The sequence below is a fragment of the Babylonia areolata genome, chromosome 2 (assembly GCF_041734735.1).
Source record: "Babylonia areolata isolate BAREFJ2019XMU chromosome 2, ASM4173473v1, whole genome shotgun sequence".
Taxonomy (NCBI): Eukaryota; Metazoa; Mollusca; class Gastropoda; order Neogastropoda; family Buccinidae; genus Babylonia; species Babylonia areolata.
The window spans coordinates 28,422,987-28,444,592 of NC_134877.1; the positions used below are offsets into that span (position 1 = coordinate 28,422,987).

At 44.7% G+C, this 21,606-nt stretch overlaps 1 protein-coding gene across 1 annotated transcript in view; it reads right to left on the reverse strand.

Moving 5' to 3' along the window:
- Positions 1-12,575, reverse strand: part of LOC143300055 (protein-lysine N-trimethyltransferase SMYD5-like) — a 38,400-nt gene extending 25,825 nt beyond the window's left edge. Inside the window, exons 1-2 of the mRNA XM_076613613.1 lie at positions 12,489-12,575; positions 9,386-9,631 (exon numbers count right to left, since the gene is read on the reverse strand). Coding sequence (XP_076469728.1) covers positions 9,386-9,631; positions 12,489-12,542 — 300 coding nt within the window. The 5' untranslated portion in view covers positions 12,543-12,575. The remainder of the gene's footprint in view (positions 1-9,385; positions 9,632-12,488) is intronic.
- Between the last annotated feature and the right edge of the window lie 9,031 nt (positions 12,576-21,606).

Genomic DNA, 21,606 nt, shown 5'->3' on the forward strand with positions numbered 1-21,606 from the left:
AATCCCCTTGGAATCGTCAGCCCTGGTCATACGGAAATTCCTGAGGTAGAAGTTGATGAAGGGATTCTCAGACCGCAAGAAGGCTGCCTCCAAGACATGCTGCGTTGGCACTGAGTGCTGGAAAGCAGCCGAAGTAGCTATGGCCCGCACTTCGTGTGCTCTGGGATGAAGACAGCTGATATCCCTGTGTGCATGAGAGTAGGCTCTACGAATGACTTGGGAAACCCAGCAGGAAATGGTGCCTGCAGCGATGTCTTTCTTGTAATTCTCATTGAGGGAGATGAGCAGACGCCTCTGAGAAGAACACCTATGGCGAGACCTATCCCAATAATATTTGAGACACTGAACAGGGCAGAGATGCCTATCCTCATCATCTTGGGCAAGAATATCGGACAAAGGTCTGACCCTCAGAGAGGGGGAAGGAACCTCAGGGTCCTGGTTCTTAGCCAGAAACTCTGGAAGGAAACGAATAGTGATGGAACCATCTCTGTGGAAGGCCAGATCTTGTGGCATTCCACTAAGACCATGCAGCTCACTTCTATGACGGCCTGTGGCCAGCCACAGAAGGAAAGTGGTCTTGAGGGTGAGGATGTCAAAAGGAATAGTTCCCAATGGCTTGAAGGGCTGTTTTCGAATGAAATCCAGCACCAGGAACAAGTCCCAGAGGGGCACTCTTCTGGGGTCTCTAGCTTCCTTCAGAGGGGCCCCCTAGCCACCTCTCTGAGCAGGAAATCCGCTTCAAAGGCGGTACCACCTAGCTGTTTGAATTGTGGTACAGATGGCAGACCTGTATCCTCGCACAGAACTAGCAGACAGGATGAGAACCGAGGAGCAGTGAGCCAGAAAGTTGGCCAGCTGCATGCTCGTAGGGTTCGTAGGGGGAATGCCCTGAGCTGTACACCACCGCAACCATTTCTTCCAGCGAAAGTCATACAAAGTCTCCATTCCCTGCCTCCTTGCTCTGGTGACTATGGAGAGGAGGTCAGAGGAGGCACACCCCTGGGTCAGCGCAGCCGACACATAGGCCGACCAAGGGGTCGAGGACTTCAATGGTGATGCTGACAGTTCCGACCACACAGCAGCCATGCGTGCAGGTGGAGCAGTTGAGGATTGGAATGAGGAGTGCCCGAGCGAGGCTGCCTCAGCAGATGAGATTTGGTTTCAAGTTCCAGGGGTGGAAACATGTGTCAGGGACTGGAGGTCCGGAAACCAGGTCTGGGCTGGCCATTTCGGCGCAATGAGGATCAGCTGCGGGCGTTCCAATCTGACTTTCCATAACACCTTGGACAGAATTGGAAAGGGAGGAAACGCGGAGGCAATCAGACTGCTCCAGTCTAGAGAGAGAGCATCCACTGCACACGCTTCTGGGTCGGCAACCGAAGAGACATAAGTGGGAAGTCTCTTGTTGAACAAGGTCCACCATCGGTCGAAACCACTGTTCCCACACCCACTGAAGGCTGTCCAGGGTGCACTCTGTATGACACTCTTGGACCTGCTGAGAGCATCTGCCAAGATGTTGGCCTTTCCTGCTAAGTGTCTCGCTGAAAGTGCAATGCCCTTGCTGTGGCACCAACGGAGGAGAGCCTCGGTCCGCAGGGAGAGGTCTGCCAAGTGCGCTCCCTCCCATTTGTTCACATAACATGCGACCGTCGTCTTGTCCGTAAACAAGCGGATGGTCTTGCCAGTGGCCTCCCCTATGAAGTGCAGGAGAGCCCTGCGAACTGCCTCCAGTTCCAGAACATTGATGTGGCATAGGTGCTCCTCCGGGGACCAAGTCCCTGCTGCATGGAGTGAGTCCATGTGGGCTCCCCAGCCCAGGGAGGAGGCGTCTGTGAAGAGTGCCCCCTGAAGAGTAGGTGGGGCTATGGGCACCCCCTGTGTCCGAAGGGGGGTGATTAACCACTCTGATGTCACCTCGAGGAACCACTCGCCCAGACATATCTGGGTATCCCATGGCTGAGTGCTCTGGGACCGGCGTAACCTCAGTGCCCTCTGGAGAGGGTGCTTGAGAACCCTGTCCAGGGGAATGAGAGGTGCCGTGGACTCCATCATGCCCAAGAGGGAAGAAAGTGTCCGCGCTGTATCTTGGGAGGAGCGGCGCAAGTGGCTGAGGAGGCCTGCCAGACGGTCCCAGTGATCTGGCGCCAGAGAGACTATCATGGACCACATGTCGAATCTCATCCCAAAGAAGTCGAAGGACTGACTTGGGGACAGATCGCATATCTCCTGGTCCATGAGGAAGCCCAGTTGGGAGCAAAGGTCTAGAAGTCTGGACTCAGGCACAGGGCCTGCAACTGGGCCAGGATAAGCCAGTCGTCCAGGTACACACAGAGACAAATGGATTCCGAGCGGACGATGGACACCAATTCCCGCACCACCTTGGTAAACAGGAAAGGGGCAAGGGACAGACCAAATGGGAGGGCCGGGAACTGGAATCCCTTGTCCCTCCACACGAACCTCAGGTACCGATGGGATGCCGAATGGATGAGGATATGAAAATAAGCATCTTCCAGATCGATAGAGGTAGCCCAATCGCCTTGTTGGATGGTCTCCCGAATCTGTGCCTGTGTGTCCATCTTGAATTTGATTTTGGGGAGGAATTTGTTGAGGGGGGACAAGTCCAAAACTGGTCTCCACCCTCCCGAGACCTTTGGAATCACCAACAACCAGCCATAAAAACCGGGGCCCGGGTCCAAGAGTTGAGATATAGCCCCTATGAGGAGTGGGTGCGATATCTCTTTTTCTAGGACGCTCTCCTGCTCCGTCGAGCTGGGCACCTAAGGAGGAGGAGTGGATCTTAGAGGGGGGCGGTCCTCCACCCAAGGCAGCATGTACCCCGACTCTAGCACCGACATAATCCCGTTGTTGAGTCCCAGAGCACACCACTGATGTGCATGCCGGGACAAGTTTCCTACTTGGAGGGTCTGAACGACTGGCGGTGCTGAATCGGGGCCCAGCCATTGGGGGTGCTGCCTTCTGGCCTTGGGCATGGCCGGTCAGCTTGGACGGACATAAGGTGGTTTATTTCTCTGCCGCTGATTCTGCACACGCTGCTTTGACTTAGGCGGCGTGGTATATGGAGGGGCCCTGGTGGCCGGTCTCTTCAATGGCATAGAACCCTGGAGCCCCTGAGAGGTGTGGGCCAAATATGAGGCCACCTCCCTGTTTGTCTCTGCCCTGTGGCTGACAAAATGGGGCGGGTACTGGCCGAAGAGGGAGTGCTGCTGTGCTGGGATGGACCGCAGGGCAGCCCTCTCCTCCACAGGAATGTCAGAGAGGCTGAGAATGGCATCACACCGTGCTAGCACAGTATTGAAGTGAAGGCTGGTAGCTGTGTCTGCAGCTGCCGTGAGACCCGATGCTACCCTATTGCCAAAAGCGTTTAACCTCTGGTCGGTGAAGAGGCCAGGCGGGACAGAGGAAGGAGACCCCGTGTCCTGATTAACCGGACACTGTTCCCACAGCTCACTGGCCCTGTGGAGGAACATGTCGAAGAAGGTGTAAGCCGTGGAAACCTCGAGGAGGCAGTGGCGGGCCAATTTGTCCCACTCTGCTAACGTTTTAAGGGATAGGGTAGCTGAAGTGGGGAAGGTGGTGCGCTGTGAGACCAACATCCTGTCCTGTGCGGAGGGCTCTGCTTCGCTGTAGGCAGGGTGGTCCTGTGTGTACCAGGACCACACCCCTCCCTTGGAGGAATCTTTAAGGAACTTTCCCGGGGAAAAGGCGCCCAGGGCAGAGAGGGACTCCCTGCCTGGAGGAGGGATGGAAGCAGCACCCCTGACAGTGCGGGCTGGCTTATTAAGCCATTCCTGCACCATTTCTGGCACTCTGAGTCGCCTTGTGGTTCTGGAGTTAGAGTCACATGGCGTAAGGGGGGTCAAGGGTAACAAAGTAGCCTGAGGGACTGATTCGGCATACGTGACCCTATTGGGGAGGGTCAGTTCGAGCTCGGCAAAGTCCGAGTTTGGTTCAGGCTGGTCCCTAGGGAGGCGCGGGCTCAATCTGTCCCCCCTGGGATGTGGGCAAAGAGTGCTCATCTGCTTGTTCGTCCTCATCCGAAGACAGGGGCTCCCACTCTTGTTCGCAGTCCATCCCCTGCTGGGTGCCATCCCAAGTGGATGTACCCACTGGGGCGTCCTGTGAGCTGTGGTCAGCCCAGCGGGATGAGCTGGGACGATCCTGAGCCGGGACCATGGCCACCACTGTTATGTCCTTGACACCTGAAGCGGGTGGGGAGCGTGTGGACCGTAGGTCCAACCATGCTTGGGATGGTGGGTGCCACACCTTTTCAGAGAGGGCGTCCCTGGATGCAAGAGGGACCCACAAGTGCTGTGAGGGGACAAACACCCACTCATCTCACTGTAGGACCGAGGGCTGGGCAGGTGGGAACCGCAGGCTCCCCCGGACCGAGTAGGGCCCCTCAGCAGCCGTCGGTCTGACAAGGAGGCCGTTGTGACCGTGGAGGTCACCTGTGGGTTGACAGAGGCCCGATTTGTGGACAGAGTGGCAATATTGGTTGAGGAGCTTGACCTGACCGACAAGAAGTCGATCCCACTTGTCGGGGCTGTGTGTGTCACCCTGTGAGATGTGCTGGGTTGGGTCCGGTGGGGAGCGGACAAGGGGCTGGCCCTTGGTACTCCCGGCAACCCAGTGTGCACCATAGGTGCGCCCCAGTACGGGTAGAATGGGGGTAACCACCCGTGGGCACCAGCCATACTGTGACCCGAACCCCAAGGGTCACTGGCGCGTTGACCTCCATGAAGGGAAAAACCTGGCCAAGTCGGCGGGAGGTCAGGTCCGACTTGGGTGTCAGTCCCGCCCGAAGACGAGCGGGCTGACTGCCCGGAGCCGCCTGACACGCGCAGGCCTCCCCCAGCAGGGGAGACCGGCCGGATAGCGGGAAGACCTGCAGAGCAGGTTGCCACGCGCCCCGAATCCCCTCCCGTGGGGAGACTGGGGTGGCTTGGCCCGGGGTGGGCAAAGTAGAGATCCCCCCCCCCCGGAACCAAATTTTTCTCCCCCCCCAAAAGGAGGTGGGGGAGGGGGGTCGACAGAGAAGGGAGGAGGGGGAACAACAATGGGGCCCGTGAGGGCCGTCTCCGAGTGGGGACCCGGGTAATGGCCGGGCGCGGCCTCCCCTTGGGAGTTCGTGCCTAGCTGCGAGTCCCCACAGCCAGGAGAGGACTTGCCATTCCCCCTTCTCCCTGCCTCACGCTGGGACACCTCGGGAGGTGATGCTTGTACCTCTTTCCCCCCGGTCCCCTTCATGACCGTTTTACTGGTACGAAAGTTGCCTCCACGATCAGCGTCTAACGACGCATCGCCACGGTCCGTATCGGGAGGAATCATGAGCTCCGGGCCTGGGAGAGTCTCTTGCCGAGTCTCAGTCCCAGCATCATGATCCCTGCCTTCATGGTATGGCACACGAGGCATGGAACCCGCGCTTAGGCACCCAGCGAAAATCCGACCCCCAACAGAGAAAGGAAAGACAGGATCGACTTAGAGGCAGAAAAAAACGAACAAATTGAGGGTGCCGAGTCGAATCGAGTACACAGAATTTAAGAATACAATAAACACAAGCCGCATGCAGCAAAATATGGCCAAATGAATACGCTTAATAGCCAAAAAAAGCGTAAGACGAGACAGAGCGTAAACCTGACAAGATGGCGTGGAGAGCCTTGGCCAAAGGAATGATTCAGCACTTAAAGCTTTTAGAGGCGTTTGATTGGCTGAGAGCGGGCGGGCCCGTCTTTTCACTGTTAGCCGCGCAAAATTTGGCCAAGCAGAGCAAACCAATAGGCCTAGTTTGCATCAGTTTGACATGGTACAGTATATGACACCAAAATAAATATTAATAATCATGGGTATTTATTATGTGCTCTACCTCCAATGCACTGGGACCCAGAGTGCTTGCAACTAACATCAAATAACATATGGGAGAAAATTGTTACAAAAATCAACAACACAGTCAGCCATAATTTAGACTTACAAGACAAATTGAGTGAGTCAATGGTAAAGGGCGTGCCACTGGGTGAGCTGAAAACTGTTTCTGACACAATGTATTTAATTAAATATCTCTTTTGTCAGATCAGTAAACTGCAAGTATTATATACTGGCAGAATCATCACAATTCCATCTTTAAATCTATTCTATTTGTGTTTGGCTACATAAAATTGATTTATCACAGTTTGTAATTTTCCACAATAAGCTCGCTAAAACTTACCCTTTTCAGGTGACTTAAATTAAGATTATAAATTCATCTTAAATAATCAACACTTCATTTCATACTCATTATAAAGTAGATACTGAGCTCTTTCTTTTCCAACCTATCCGACATAAATCAGTTCAGGAATCATTTAGAAATCTATCACTGAACACCTTGTAACAAATACAATTCTAATCAGAATTAGCCTGATTGGGGACCTTTTGTTTCACGGGGCACGTGGGCGTCATTGCAGTTCATTTAACTTGCATAAATAACCACGGCAGGTGATGACTGGTCACTTTCCACCTGGCCAGTCACTGGCTAGAGCCTGCTCTCTCTCTCTCTCTTGCAATGTCGCACACACTGACACAGAGTGTGTGTCGCCCCAGGAGGCCAACGTCTTGCTACATATCACTTGCACTGTCTTATTTATTATCTCTTCTTCTTTTCTTTTTATCTTCTTATAACTATTGTAAATAAAACAATAGAAAACCCCTTTTGTGACTGGCCGTCTTTATGCCCATGGCCTGCGCATGGATATTTTCTATCCTTTAATACAGTAAATCAGTAATTCTTTTGTACCGTCCCCTTTATATAATAATACCACTCGGGACAATGGCTGCAAAGTGGCGTCACCAACAGGATAAAGATCCACAAGAAAATAGATCCAAAATTATTCCCTTTACTGTTTCAATTCTTTTATCCAAATTAAATCCAAACAATAAGTTGAAGTTTCTTACCACCAAGTGCATTTTATCACGAGTTAACAAAGTGAAATCAGACCACAGCTGGGTGGAGACAATCTATCCATAAATCTCCAAAAAGCTCTGACCTGGGATTTTTTCTGACACAGGGCTTCCACACTGTCCAAGATCTCACACAAAGCTACAAAACTACATCACCTGCTCTAATCTAATGTGATCTGATGTTACAACTGACATGCCTGCCCAAGAGTGAATGCACTGCAGAGTCAGCATGGCCAGCATAAGTTCCACAGACTGATTCATCTATTTCCTGCTTCACATCTCCATCAAGTTGTGAGTGCATTGAACATGATGATAATGAAAACTGATTCTCAATGAGTGATCTGTTGTGTATGTGTGCTCATTTGTTTCATTCTCTAGATACTCAGCTACAAATGACAGTTGCCCATGATAGAAGGCATGTCTAATAAAAGCCATTTTTGCCCCCCAAAATCATCAAGTCTAGAAATTAATAGCTCAGAAATTTCTTAAGCAATCCATATGCTTCAAACTTTAAAATGGTGGCAGTGGAAGGATATAACAAATGTACTTCCACTTTTGGTGCTTTATGGGAATGCTAAAATCAAAAGTAAAAGCAAATGAACTGTGTTAAGCGGGCCATACCACGCTGTTCAGGGATTGAATAGGGCACTTCCAGCTGGCCACACCAAGCGATTCATGGGGTGTGATGGATACCATCACATCAATCTGTGCAGGCCTATTGTAAGTACAAGACACAGTTGTTTATTTATACTTTCACTTTTGTTTCAGTGCCTTTTGGAAACATGCATTGTAAAACGTCACACAAAGACAAATGACGACAATGAAATATGACATAATATAAATGATGTACACATGTAATTAATGTGTGAGATTAAGATGTACAATTAACTTTTGGTGCCGCGTTTGTTGCATGTGTAAGCTGCAGGTAACCTGCTCTGTACCCAAGTGTGCAGGTGAGAATATACTGATTTGGGAATATATTTAACTATAGTATTTTAGCATAGATGGAATATTGTTAGAACATAATACTACTTGGTTTTCAACTTGATTTTAAGATCATTTATTACTGTCAAGGTCTTTAGAAGTCATTTCTGCAAATGTCAATAACAAAATGATATTATGTTAGCTTTCGCTTGGATGGATTATATATGTTGTGATAAAATTAAAGATTCGATAAGAAGAAGCTATGGGTTATTACTATTGTTGAAACTTCTATGAGTTAACAATGACAAATTCATAACTGATAAATAATATGATTATACGGTGAAGTGCAAGTGTATGTATAAGGTAAATGATATTTTACAGGGCACACACACACACACATACATGTGACTGATGGGACCAAACGGACAATACAATATGGAGACTACACAGTCCAGCATAAACACATTCATTAGCAACGATGAACAGAAAGTGTTGTTTTTGTGGTGTGGTGCTGGACCGAGGACCAGCAGCAGCAGCAGAAACAGAACTAGGACACCTCATGATTGGCTGCTCAGAGACCCAGGGAGAAAGGCACCAAGGATTCCGCTGCCTTCTTATACATGAGGCGCCCCTGTGGTTGGCTGACCAAAGACCCAGGGAGACAGGTGCCAAGGATTGTGCTACCTTCATACCTGAACATTTCTATTGTCAATTGTGTGGTTATGTGATGTGTACTGTGCCTTTAGTTTTATGGTAAGAGTGAATGTGTAAATGAATGAGGATAAATTCTATTAGTTTTCTATAAATTTCACTCTGTGTGTATATATATATATTGTGTGATAGGTGAGCGAGGATATATTAACATGAGACCATGCATTTTGTAAAGGAGTGAGAAGTGAATGAATTCAATCATAAATTGTTTGTATTCATGAAAACGGTACTTTGCATGGGGTTGAGGGTAAAAATTGATTTGCCTTGTTTTAGTGAACAACAGTAAATCCCATAATTCTTGGTTCTTCTGCCCAGCTGATAAATGATGATATCCAAAGGAAACAATAAATGTCTGACACAAACACAAGCTGGCCTGTGTGTATCACTATGTGGTGAACAATAAAACAATAGACCACTGGAGAGTTCCGTGCTAACATGATTTAAGAGACGCATCACATGATGATGATCTGTTCTCTTGAAGTTGACCGGCTCTTTAAAACAGAGCAAAAACGGCAACCGAGAGAGAACATGCAAAACAGCAGTCTTCTTTCTTTGACTTTTGCTTCTGAAGTTTTTTTTTTCAATTGTGCAAATGACTGCATTTCATTGTACAGAGTTTGGTTGTAGCAATGGAGGCGGAGGACAGCACATAATTGCTGCTTTTGTCAACGTCGATTGCCTTTGGAACTGCTCACGATTTCAAGTAAAAGAAAGATGCACATGCGCAAGATCCAAGATGGCCATGGAACTCTCCGGCGGCTTATTACTTGATATCATAATAACAAGACCCAATACCTACCTGGCAATGTGGGCATGAGATGTGGGTGGAGGTGTCCACTGTGCAACACTCTGGGTGAGGCAGCACTAGGGATGCATTTGTTGTCAGGCGGCGGGCAGCATCCTGGGCAGTCTCAATGAGTCTCCTGCACTCTTTGCAAGAATCGCTTCCTTTGAGAGCTTCCATGAATGCAAACTCGGCCCCAGGCCTCTCTTCCAGGATTACATCGTTGAACTGGAAGGGTTTCCTCGCAAACAGGCCCTTGCCCTGCACAATACCATTTGTTTCAGCAAATTTGTTGTTAATGTCATCCTCCAGTAGCTATCTTTTGAACAACATATGGATAGGTGGGGTGCGTCTTCAGGGCTTCCGTTAATGCACATACGTGCGTCCCTGACTCTCCAAATGAGAGATGATGCACTACAGTTTTGATTTAAACATTTTTTAATATCAAGAAACAAGGCAAAATACAGCAAAAACAAGCCTTAGCTTATATTGTGCTTGTTCATGTGTCACAAACAATATATACAAACACAATGGTGAAAATACACATATCATTTAATAATGAAAAGAAAGTTGAAGTGAAAGACAAAACTAAACAAGAAAAAAAAACTACACTTTTGTGTAGGGAATCCGTGGGACGCACTAAAAAATCGGCGTCAATCAAAACATGAACGAGCACGGTCAAAAAACAGCACTCACTTCTTGTTTCACTAGTTTTCGATTGGCATCTTATCTTTGGGAAATCGGTGACTGCTGCAAAGTTTATTACTTTCATCATTTCTACCTTTACTGAGAACTGTTGCCCATTTCTTGTACGCTCATGAGGCTTGTTGAATATTCTGTGAAACCGTTCAAAATCAGAATGCCTCTCCTGGCTGGATGCTCCAAAATGCAAACACGACAACAAGACTGATTCTGAATCAGCCGACATCGATCAGCCAGCTTCAAGAGGGGATGGGCGGAGGGAGGCCGGGGGTTGGGGGGGGGGGGGGGGGGGGGGGGGGGGCAGGGAGTGACTGGTGTGTCTGTCTGGGTGTGCACCTCTCTCTCTCTCTCTTGTGTGTGTATCTCTCTCTCTCATGTGTGTGTGTGTGCATGTGTATCTCTCTCTCTTGTGTGTGTGTGTGTGTGTGTGTGTGTGTGTGTGTGTGCAACTATATCTCTCTCTCTTTTTTGTGCGTGTGTGCATGTGTATCTCTCTTAGTCTCTATCTTTCTCCATTCGTGTGCATGTGTATGTCTCTCTGTCTGAGGGAGAGAGTGTTTGTGAGTGAGTGTGTGAGTGTGTCTATCTCTTTCACTCACTCAATGTGTGTTTGTGTGTGTGTGTGAACTGATTGTAAAGCAGTGTGTGGTGTGTTTGGATGAAAGAATGATTTCTTGACCTGCGACTGATCGGACTCCCTAGAGCCACATGAGGACCCCCTAAAATACCTGAGTGGGAGTCCAGTGGACTCTCTAAGCAAACCAGCTGCAGAAAACCCTGATCTTACTGTTAGGAGTATTGGTGTAAGTGACTTTGCAGTTTGCACCTTTTTTTTCTCTCAATACTTTGTGTGACCTGTTCTTAAGAATACATCAGGGTGGTAAGGCAGACATTTTTTGTGCAATTCCTCCAGGGGTGGTATTCTCTGTCCTTGTAGCATTTGAGTCACACAACCTGGGTCACTTGACTCAAAGTCTTTGGCGATGAACCGGGCGGTCTGGCATTGGACCCGCTCTTTCAATGTCTTTCTTGAGGTAGGGGCCCCACTGCACCATACACCAATGTAGAGCAGACAAAAGAGACAACAACCATCTACTGACTCTCTTGAAGGTAATTCTTTAACTCTTTAGAGATAGCATCGGCAATCTGTCAGCTCAAAACGATGTGCCAAGGCTTGAACATCAGTGGAACAATTACATCGCTTTTATTTCCCAAATACACTAATGACTAACTGACGTTCAATTAAAGGGAAACTAAACAGGCTTTTTAGAGTGACCATTTTCCTACATGCAGTTCTTTCCCTAAGAATAAAACTGTTGACCAGGCATAAACACTACCTTTCACTGTTGTTTCAACAAATGCCAAAGGTTAAGTTCTCAACCAAAATGGTGGTGCATCACTCTTACTCGTTGTAGAGACAGTATTATCCATGACACAACATATACAAGGTTCAGACATTAAACCTGGATTCCTTGATACTTGTGGCAAATTTACTTATCTTTTTTTCATGATTAAAACAAGTACGCAATTTGTACCAAACAATGATTTTTGAAGTGACAATGAAAGTTTTGCTGACTGGCCACTACGATGGTGAGCACAGCACACTTTTTCTGTTTTTCAGTATCTACTAATCTAGTGACATACTCTGGAATATTTTTTATAAGTATTTATAAGCAACTAATGAAAAAATATTCTAAAAAGTTAAAAGAAGAGATAGCAAACTTTCAAATTTTCCATAATTTATATGTCTGTGTCATTTTGTGAAAGTGTGCTGAATTTTTCAAATATTGACAAAATATCCCATCACAGCAAAATGACTTCAGTTCATTTACATGTGTATCCACAGAATTATGGTAGTCTCAAAACCTGGGTCAGAATTAGTGCTTCTTTCTGCTGATTTCCCCCACCCCATGCCCCATTCCATGGAAGGTAAAAAGGATCCTTTTGCAAATGTTAAAAATAAGAAATGTGGATATGGCCGCCGGTTGGCAATCTCCACAATTTTCCCCCTCAAAATGGAATCAGTGTTAACAACATGGCGTCACTCTCTCCGCTGGTCCCACAAAGGACAGTATGCCAAGAATAATTTAGCAGGTCATTTGAAATATGTATTTCCAGTCCCAGACAGGGGGTCTGTGGACAGAAGTTGCTAGATAAATTGAATGTAACATGGACTTTTTTGTACTGGGATACGTTGTAGGAGCCTGGTCGACTCTGATTTTAGATCAGCACTTTCATCTTCACAATGGCACGCTACTGTCACTGTGGGTGGTAGTCGCCACACTCACAACCAGCTAGCTGGTCGTCAATCAAGTTATTCAAGTCTACAGCTGTTCAAAAGTTATTCAAGCCTACAGCTGTTCAAAAGAAGAAAAAGAACAACAAAAAAGCCCCTAAGTGCAATCATTTGCCTTACCTTGCGGGGATCACTAATCATTCTCACTTCAGTTGCAGTCATTTGCGCAGTCATGTTTGTCTCTCTTTGGCGCCGGAAATTGCTGTTTTGCACATCCGGGAATGATCTTCGTCTGTTTACAAAAATCTTCAGGAAATGCAACATACATCACCAAACTGCTCGTGAATCCTAACATTCAATGGTTTGTTAGCCAACAGGACGTATGAAAATCTTGGTTGGATTCACTTATGACTGAGTGCACTAGAATTAGTATGGCAAAGAAAATTGATAGATAAATAAGTAAGTAAATAAATAAATAAATAAATACAATAATAAATGAATGAACAAATAAATAAAATAAAATAAACAAACAAATAAATAATCAATTAATTAATTAAACAACAAACAAACTAACTAACTAACCAACTAACTGAATGAATAAACGAATAGATTGATATTTAGATAAATAGATGAACTTTTAAAAGATAAATAGATAAATGAATAAATGAATAAACAACAGTAATAGCAACAGCAACAACAACAACAATGATAGATAAATAAACCATAGACACTAACTGACATCTGACTGGGGGATATTTGTGTCTATCTAATAAATACATAGAGAAACAGAATTCATGATAGACATAAAAATTATCATTAAAAAAAGAATAAATAAATGAATAGATATATAAATATATAACCAATTAAATGAATAAATAGACAGAAATAATGACTGACAGACAGACATAAGAATTATCTTAATTTTCTTAAGTTCTGTTTTTGAATGCCTTTTTCTTTTTAACTAAAAAGGAAAACAGTCTAACTGTGATGACTGTCAACAATGAATAGGCTGATTGAAAGCCGTGAGCGAGTATAACCCAGACCAGACTATTGAATATCTTAAGAACGTAAAGGTCCATTTATCTTGAACATGAGTGACTGATTAAGTGACAGATGGTACGGCTGTCTAGCTGACTGATTGAATGGTTCATCGATTGATTGATTCCATTGTTCAATTAGCTGGCATCATTGCCCACTTCAGTTGGTACTATCATTACCAACTGATATAAAAACAATTTAGACCAGTGATCATTTCCTTGATTGACTGGTTGGCGGACTAGCTGACTGCATTAGTCTGACATACTGAGTCAACATCCGACTTACTGATTATAATCAATAACCGATCTGTCTGTGCTTGTCTTGCTATTTTTCAGTGTTCTTACATAGTTCAAAATGAGTCACCATGGCTGGCTGACATGCAAACACAATGGTACACACACACACACACACACACACACACACACACACACACACACACACACAATGTACCATACCATACCATACGACACCACACCATACCACACCACACCACACCATGACACACCACACCATGACACACCATACCACACTACACCACACCATGCCACACCACACCACACCACACCACACCATACACCCCATATGGACAGTACTGGATTCAAAAATCACACGAAGGACAAAGATTTGTATGACTGGAATCAGGACTGATTCCTTTTATTGGAAGTACACAGCCTGACAGCCTGTAGCCAAAGTCAACACACACACACACACACACACACACACACACACACACACACACACAGAGAGGGAGAGAGAGAGAGAGAGACACACACACACACACACACACACACACACACACACACACACACACACACACACACACAATGATTGATTGTATTAAAGGATAGAAAATATCCAAGCACTGGCCCAAGGACATATAGCAGGCCAGTCACAAAAGGGTTTTCTATTGTTTTATTTACAATAGTTATAAGGAGATAAAGAAAAGAAGATGAGAAGATAAAGACACAAGTAAACAAAAGTCATTAAGAAAAGAAGATGAGAAGATAAAGACACAAGTAAACAAAAGTCATTAAGAAAAGAAGATGAGAAGATAAAGACACAAGTAAACAAAAGTCATTAAGAAAAGAAGATGAGAAGATAAAGACACAAGTAAACAAAAGTCATTAAGAAAAGAAGATGAGAAGATGAAGACACAAGTAAACAAAAGTCATTAAGTACATGTTAGGAATGCAAATGAATAGTAAAGCACATGTACACATACTACATGGAAAGACTACCACTTGGTTTGGGATAAGCAACAACCAAAGAAAAGATAATGCATATGTGTGAAGAACAAACACTGACATCAAATGACATTTCTAATACATTTGAATAGTGTAGATAAAGTGGTTAAAGCTAAGCTGACTTAGTGAAAGTACACTGACAGTATAGATTTAAGTAAAGCTCATACTGTGTCAAAGTGACTCAAATGAATTAGCTGTTACGTAGCGCTATACTGGAGTAAGCCGTGTAGGAGAGAGCATAATTGCTAAATTACAATTAACAGACTGATACATATCAGATGGTTTTAACCAATAACTGATATCAATCCAATACTATCTTGTAATCACCACAAGAAAATGCTACACACATCTTAGAGTCCAGACTAAGCATACTGCAGCAGTACAATTGACATCAGCATGTAGAAAAGACAGAATCAGTGGCTTTGATATTGAATACTGGCAAGCTGAGAGACCGAATAACAAGTCAGTGCACAACACAAAGATAGGAAGAACTGTCATGGCTTAACCATTAAGTGGTGAATTACCTTACACAAGTAATCTGTTGCATCCACACCAAATATCAACATAGTTAAGTTTGTGCTCAACATTTAATTCTCCTCCACCAAGTGGGATAAGTAACCCAACCTTTATCAGCGACAGCAAATGAGAAATAATGCATCATACACTAGAACATTCTTGAAGAAAGTATTGGTGTCCAGAGACATCACTGACTGTGATGTTGAAAACAATAAAATGGAATACTGCTATAAGCTTATAACGATATGGCGATTTTCTAGATCAATCATAACTGAGCTGTGACTAACTGTCAAAGCAATAGCTAAACAAAGCAATATCAACATACTCATATGAACACAAGTATTGTGTTGAAGAATACAATTTACAGATCGTCAACACATTATAAATGGAGTACTTACAGTGATACATAGCAAGACGTTGGCCTCTGGGACAACACACACAACACACACTCTATGTACCACACAACCAGAGAGAGAGAGAGAGAGAGAGTGGCTCTGGCCAGAGACTGGCCAGGTGGAAAGTGACCAGTCATTACCTGCTGTGGCTATTTATGCAAGTTAAATGAACTGCAATGACGTCCATGTGAAACAAAAGGTCCCCAATCAGGCTCTGATTAGAACTGTATTTGTTACAAGGTGTTCAGTGATAGATTTCTAAATGATTCCTGAACCGATTTAGATAGGTCGCAAAAGAAAGAGCTCAATACCTTCTTTATAATGAGTATAAAATGAAGTGTTGATAATTTAAGATGAATTTATAATCTTAATTTAAGTCACCTGAAAAGGGTCAGTTTTAGCAAGCTTGTTGCTGAAAATTACAATCTGCGTTAAATCAGTTTAACTTTGGCAAACACAAATAGAATAGATTTAAAGATGGAACTGCAATGATTCTGCCAGTATATAATACTTGCAGTTTTTTCCGACAAAAGAGATATTTAATTAAATATGGTGCGTCAGAAGCACAAGTTTCAGCTCACCCAATGGCGTCAAGCAACACTAGCTGTAGAGTGAATGTCGTTAAGTGTCAACAATGAAGATTGGCTTTGTAATTTCCAAACGTGTGGGGGAAAAAGAAGAAGAAGAAAAAGAAAAAAAGATTGTGCTAAACAAAAAATAAGACATCTTAACTATGTCCATCATAAACAATTATGTGTTTTACATGTCAGTCCATACAAGAGCACCATCGTACCGAAATGACAAAATCGTCATCACTTTCAGAAAAATAACCAACAACAACAGACAAACAAACAGACTATGAAACTACAAACCATTACCACTATCACCACCAATAACAGGACCACCACCACCCAAAGAAAACTACCACGCACAAACAAGAAAATGATATTCAAAACAACAAAATCAATGACGATGACGACATCATCAACGATGATGATGTGATGGGTGCAGTTGCCAAGTGGTTTAAGTGTTGGTCTTTCAATCTGAGGGTTCCGGGTTCGAATCACGGTAACAGTCCTTGGTGGGTAAAGGGTGGAGATTTTTCTGATCTCCCAGGTCAACATATGTGCAGACCTGCTAGTGCATGAACCCCCTTCGTGTGTATACGCACACAGAAGATCAAATACGCACGTTAAAGATCCTGTGACCCATATCAGTGTTCGTTGGGTTATGGAGACATGAAAATACCCAGCATGCATGAACCATGACAGAGTCATCAACAAGTCGATGTTGGTCGTGTAACGGAAAGAAGAAGAACGACATCAACCAAACTAAACCAGGTGGTGTCATCATCATTATATCACCAGTGGAGCCTGCTACTACTACAGCTCCCAATGATGATGATGACAACAACGATGAGGAAGATGATAATGATGATAATGATGATGGTGATGATGATGTTAATGATGATGGTGACAATGATAATAATAATAATGAATAATGATTATAATAAAAATCGTACATAATAAAGATGACGAAACCTATGCAATGGTAAGTTCCAGTTTCAGTTTCTCAAGGATGTGTCACTGTGTTCGGACAAATCCATATTCGCTACACCACATCTGCTAAACAGATGCCTGACAGCAGCATAACTCAACACGCTTGTAAGGCTTTGAGTGCATGCTTATATATTTGTGTACCTATTGGAGTGGATTTCGTTTTACATAATTTTGCCAGAAGACAACACTCTTGTTGCCATGGGTTCTTTTTCAGTGTGCCAAGCACATGCTGCATGCAGGACCTTGGTTTATCGTCTCATCTGAAAGACCAGACGCTCAGTTTGATTTTCCAGTCAAACTTGGGAGAAAGGGCAATAGCGGGACTCGAACCCACACCCTCACAGACTCTCTATGTTAGCAGCTGAGCGTCTTAACCATTCTGCCACCTTCCTCTCTGATAATGATAAAACAATGATAAAACCAAGACAAATGAATCGCAGCTAGCTTATCAAAAGAATAATGAACTACATGATATCATAATTACCCCCACACACGTTTCAATGCGGAATGGAAACATATGGGCCTATATCACTGAGGCCTCTATCCCATTTGAAGCGATGCCACATACGCAATATATTCAAGCCAAGATAGCATTCCCTAAACTTACACAGACACACACACACACAGACACCCCCGCCCCCCAACAAGTCACACACACCTTTAACTCACTCAGTCTGTGTTAAACTGATACACACTGTTGAATGGATTGTTGTATACATGTCTGTGTTTTACTCATACTGTTGAATGGATTATTGTATACATGTCTGTGTTTAACTGATACACACTGTTGAATGGATTGTTGTTGTATACATGTCTGTGTTAAACTGATACACACTGTTGAACGTCAAACAGTAATTCGGCATGTGAATCAAACAGCGATGTTTGTCGTGTCCCAAGTGAGCATCAAGGTGTTGGTGCTGGGCGTTGTGCTGACCTCTGTGCTGGACCTGCCCACGCCAGGAGCTGCTATCTACCAACATCACAGACCAGCCTACCCTTCCTATGGCACCAGACACAGAGTCCACGCCACCAGCTATGGCCGTGCAGTCACCTCCCATGGTTATGGTTGCACATTCACTTCCCGTGGCTATGGTCACACCTCCCATGGCTATGGCCGCACTTCCCATGGCTATGGTTATCGCAAACCCACCACGTTCCTCCGAGTCAGGTGAATCAGTGAAATGGACTGCCTGCTGAAGAAGTTGAAGGATCTGGGGGCCCAGGTGGTGCACAACCATCACCACAAGGCCAAGGCCTTCCACCAGGCGTCCTCCAGTCTGGGCAAGAGTCTAGCTCTGCTGTCTGTGGTGGGCAACCTGGGGAAGCAGATTGCTGGTCATGGTCTGGACGCTGCTTCACATGGCTTGGGTTATGGTGATCATGGCAGCTACCACCTCCCCCATGGCTACCAGTCACAAAAGGTATGCATGTGTGCGTTTGTGAGTGTAAAGTGTGGCTTTATCTAATATACTGTTGTGTGGCCTGTTGTTATATGTCTGTTTAATTGAAGTACATTATATTTCTATCGTCTTGTGATTATAATCATTGTAAGTGTACACTGTGGTAATTGCACGTGTTGAATGGCCTGTTGTTCGTACATCATACATATCTAAGTTTAAATGAAGCACAATATTTAATTGCTATACTCTTAGTTGTGATTGCATGTATACAACTGTGATCATTGTATCAATGGTTTACTTCAAGGTGACAAAACAAAGTAACATTGTGAATTAATATCTTTTAATAATAGTTTTATATAAACATAATGAATGAATGACCATCAACCATGAGCATTCTCCAAAGTATTACACCACAAATTAGTTTCTCTTATCCTAGATAAGATAACGAAGTATTGTGAATTATGTTTTGTATCATCAACAGCTGGGGTATGGGATGCTTACTGGGGCCTTCCCTCCACAGTACACTAGACAGACTGGCTTAGCCAATGCCTTCCATGCACAGTATGCTTTCTAGCCTTCACTGGCTGTCGCTTTTGACTACACACGGAAGCTCATGTAGGTCATCCACGACCCATACCTTTTAGAGACAAAAACCTGTATATTCCTCCAAAGCTTGTGTGGGTTGTGCACGACCCATACTTAGTAAAGAGACAAAAACCTGTATATTCCTCTAAAGCTTATAACAAAATATAGAAAAGGAAAACACGCACACACAGACTCACACAAACACATACACTCAGAAGAAACACATGCTCACGCATTCACACACATACACATACATACACACTCACACACACAACTGATCACACACACAAACGCATAACACTACATGCACATACATACAAACCCTACTTATGCACACAGATAGACAGACAGACAGATAGATAGATAGATAGATAGATAGAGTGAGAGAGAGAGAGAGAGAGAGAGAGAGAGAGAGAGAGAGAGAGACTGAGACACACACACACACACACACACACACACACACACACACACACACACACACAGAGAGAGAGAGAGAGAGAGAGAGAGAGATGACTCATAGCATCCTATACATGCACAATCAAAGATATTCAGTCACACAGGTACATGCTGTTAGAGAAAGGGATGGAATGGGGTTATAGCTGGAGACAGGCGAAAGGGACAGGGTGGGGAGGGGTAGTGGGATAGTGAGGCTATTGAAAGTAAAACTTCTTTATTTTCCTTCACTAATTGCAAATTAAACCTTCTGAAATCACTATTAACTTTCGCCGGACGGTGTGGGTCCATGTGGACCCAGAAGGGTCTTTAAATGCCGATATCTCGTATATTTATAGATGTTTTTCAAAGAAATTTTAGATATGCTCCAAACACACAAATTCCCTCCTTGTCCTAAAATTTCGAAAATATGGGTCAAAATTTCAAAAAGTAATTAAAGGTGACATTTTAACTAGTCACTGATGACGGTGTGGGTCCGTGTGGACCCATGGCTCGCAAAGAGGGAAAACTGTGTTTACCCCTCCGCAGACGGCCTGGGTCCGTGTGGACCCATGGCTCGCAAAGAAAGAAAACTGTGTTTACCCTTCCACAAACGGTGTGGGTCCGTGTGGACCCATGGCTCGCAAAGAAGGAATTTGTAACCCTTGGCTACAGAGGGCGACAATGGGGAGGTCTGTAGAACCCCTCTTTGCATGCTGGAGAGAGAAACTGAAACCGATTCTGGCACTTCTGAAAGTAACAAGTTCTGATGAAGCGGTGGGTTTTTCCCACGTTCTCTCCTTGCTACGAGTATCTCTCATGGAGGCTGGACAGTCACTCTGATACCGTCATGGACAGACCCAACATTTTTGAGGCACTTGTCACCTGCGCTGACGTAGAGGAAGATCGTAATTTTGGTGAGTATATCAACATTTTGAGTTAGAATTTAAACCACTTGACTATTTATTAGGGGAAATAAAGTTGCTGGGTCGGGGGTTTGGGGAGTGCAGAAATGGCTTGTATCTATGGTTTGTATCTGTCTGTCTCAGTTCAAGTTGCATCTTAAAGCTAGCCAAAACTAATCAATAACGTAAAAAGGCTTGAAGAATACAATCACAGAGGTGTACTCACGCAGTAGTTCATGCGTTCACAGGTGCCGACAGAGGAGTGGATAGGGGGATTAACGTATGTGCTTTATAAAAACCAATGAAACCACTGTTTTGCTTTCCTATCCCCGGAAGAAGATTTTGGTATGAATGCCTACTTTCACTTTCAATTGTTTTATGTGTGTATGTTTGCCTGTAGTCTACGTATGTGTCTGGGGAGACAAGGGGGGGGGGGGGGGCTTTCTCTCTCTCTGTTTTGGTGGTCTAGTGTTTATGGGTTAATTGTTACAAGTGCTTACATGAGTCTGCATTTTTGTTGCTTGTCATTTTAGTTGCGAATGCTTACAATGTTGCCCGGGTTCTTTCGATGACAGGGTCTGTGTGTGTGTGTGTGAGTGTGTGTGTGTGTGTGTGTGTGTGTGCGTGTGTGTGTGTAAAACATAACTGCAAATTTATGGAATCATATCTGACTATATTGTACCTATCTCTTTTTTTTGGTTACCCCAGATGAGCAAACGAACATGGATTGCCAGTTCCCAGGACCTGAACATGAAAGTGGCGATGACTAGTGACGAAGAATTTCTTCCACCTGAGCCTGATGCGGAGTCCCCTAGTGATGATGAACCAGATTTCGAAAAAGATGAAGTCTTTTCTCAGTCAGGTGAGGAGCAAGAAGTGCCACCAGATTCCAACACATATACAGCAAAGGACGGAACAAGATGGAGCAAAGTTCCAGTGACCGGAAAAAGAAAGACACCGTCTAAGAACATTTCAAGCGTCCCCCCTGGTCAGGTCCCTGGAACCCAAACAATGGCCTGACAGTTGTAGGGACAGTCAGATCCAACAAAAGGTTTCTACCCTACCCTTTCAAAAGCAACAGAAACCTCCCACTTCACGGCAGCGAGTTTGCTTACAATAAGACTGTCACCCCCTTGTTAATTACCAGGGGAAGAGAAGGAAGAACACCGTTCTCCTCAGCTCAATGCATGACGAAGGGATGGTGAAGCAGGGGCCCCCAAGCAG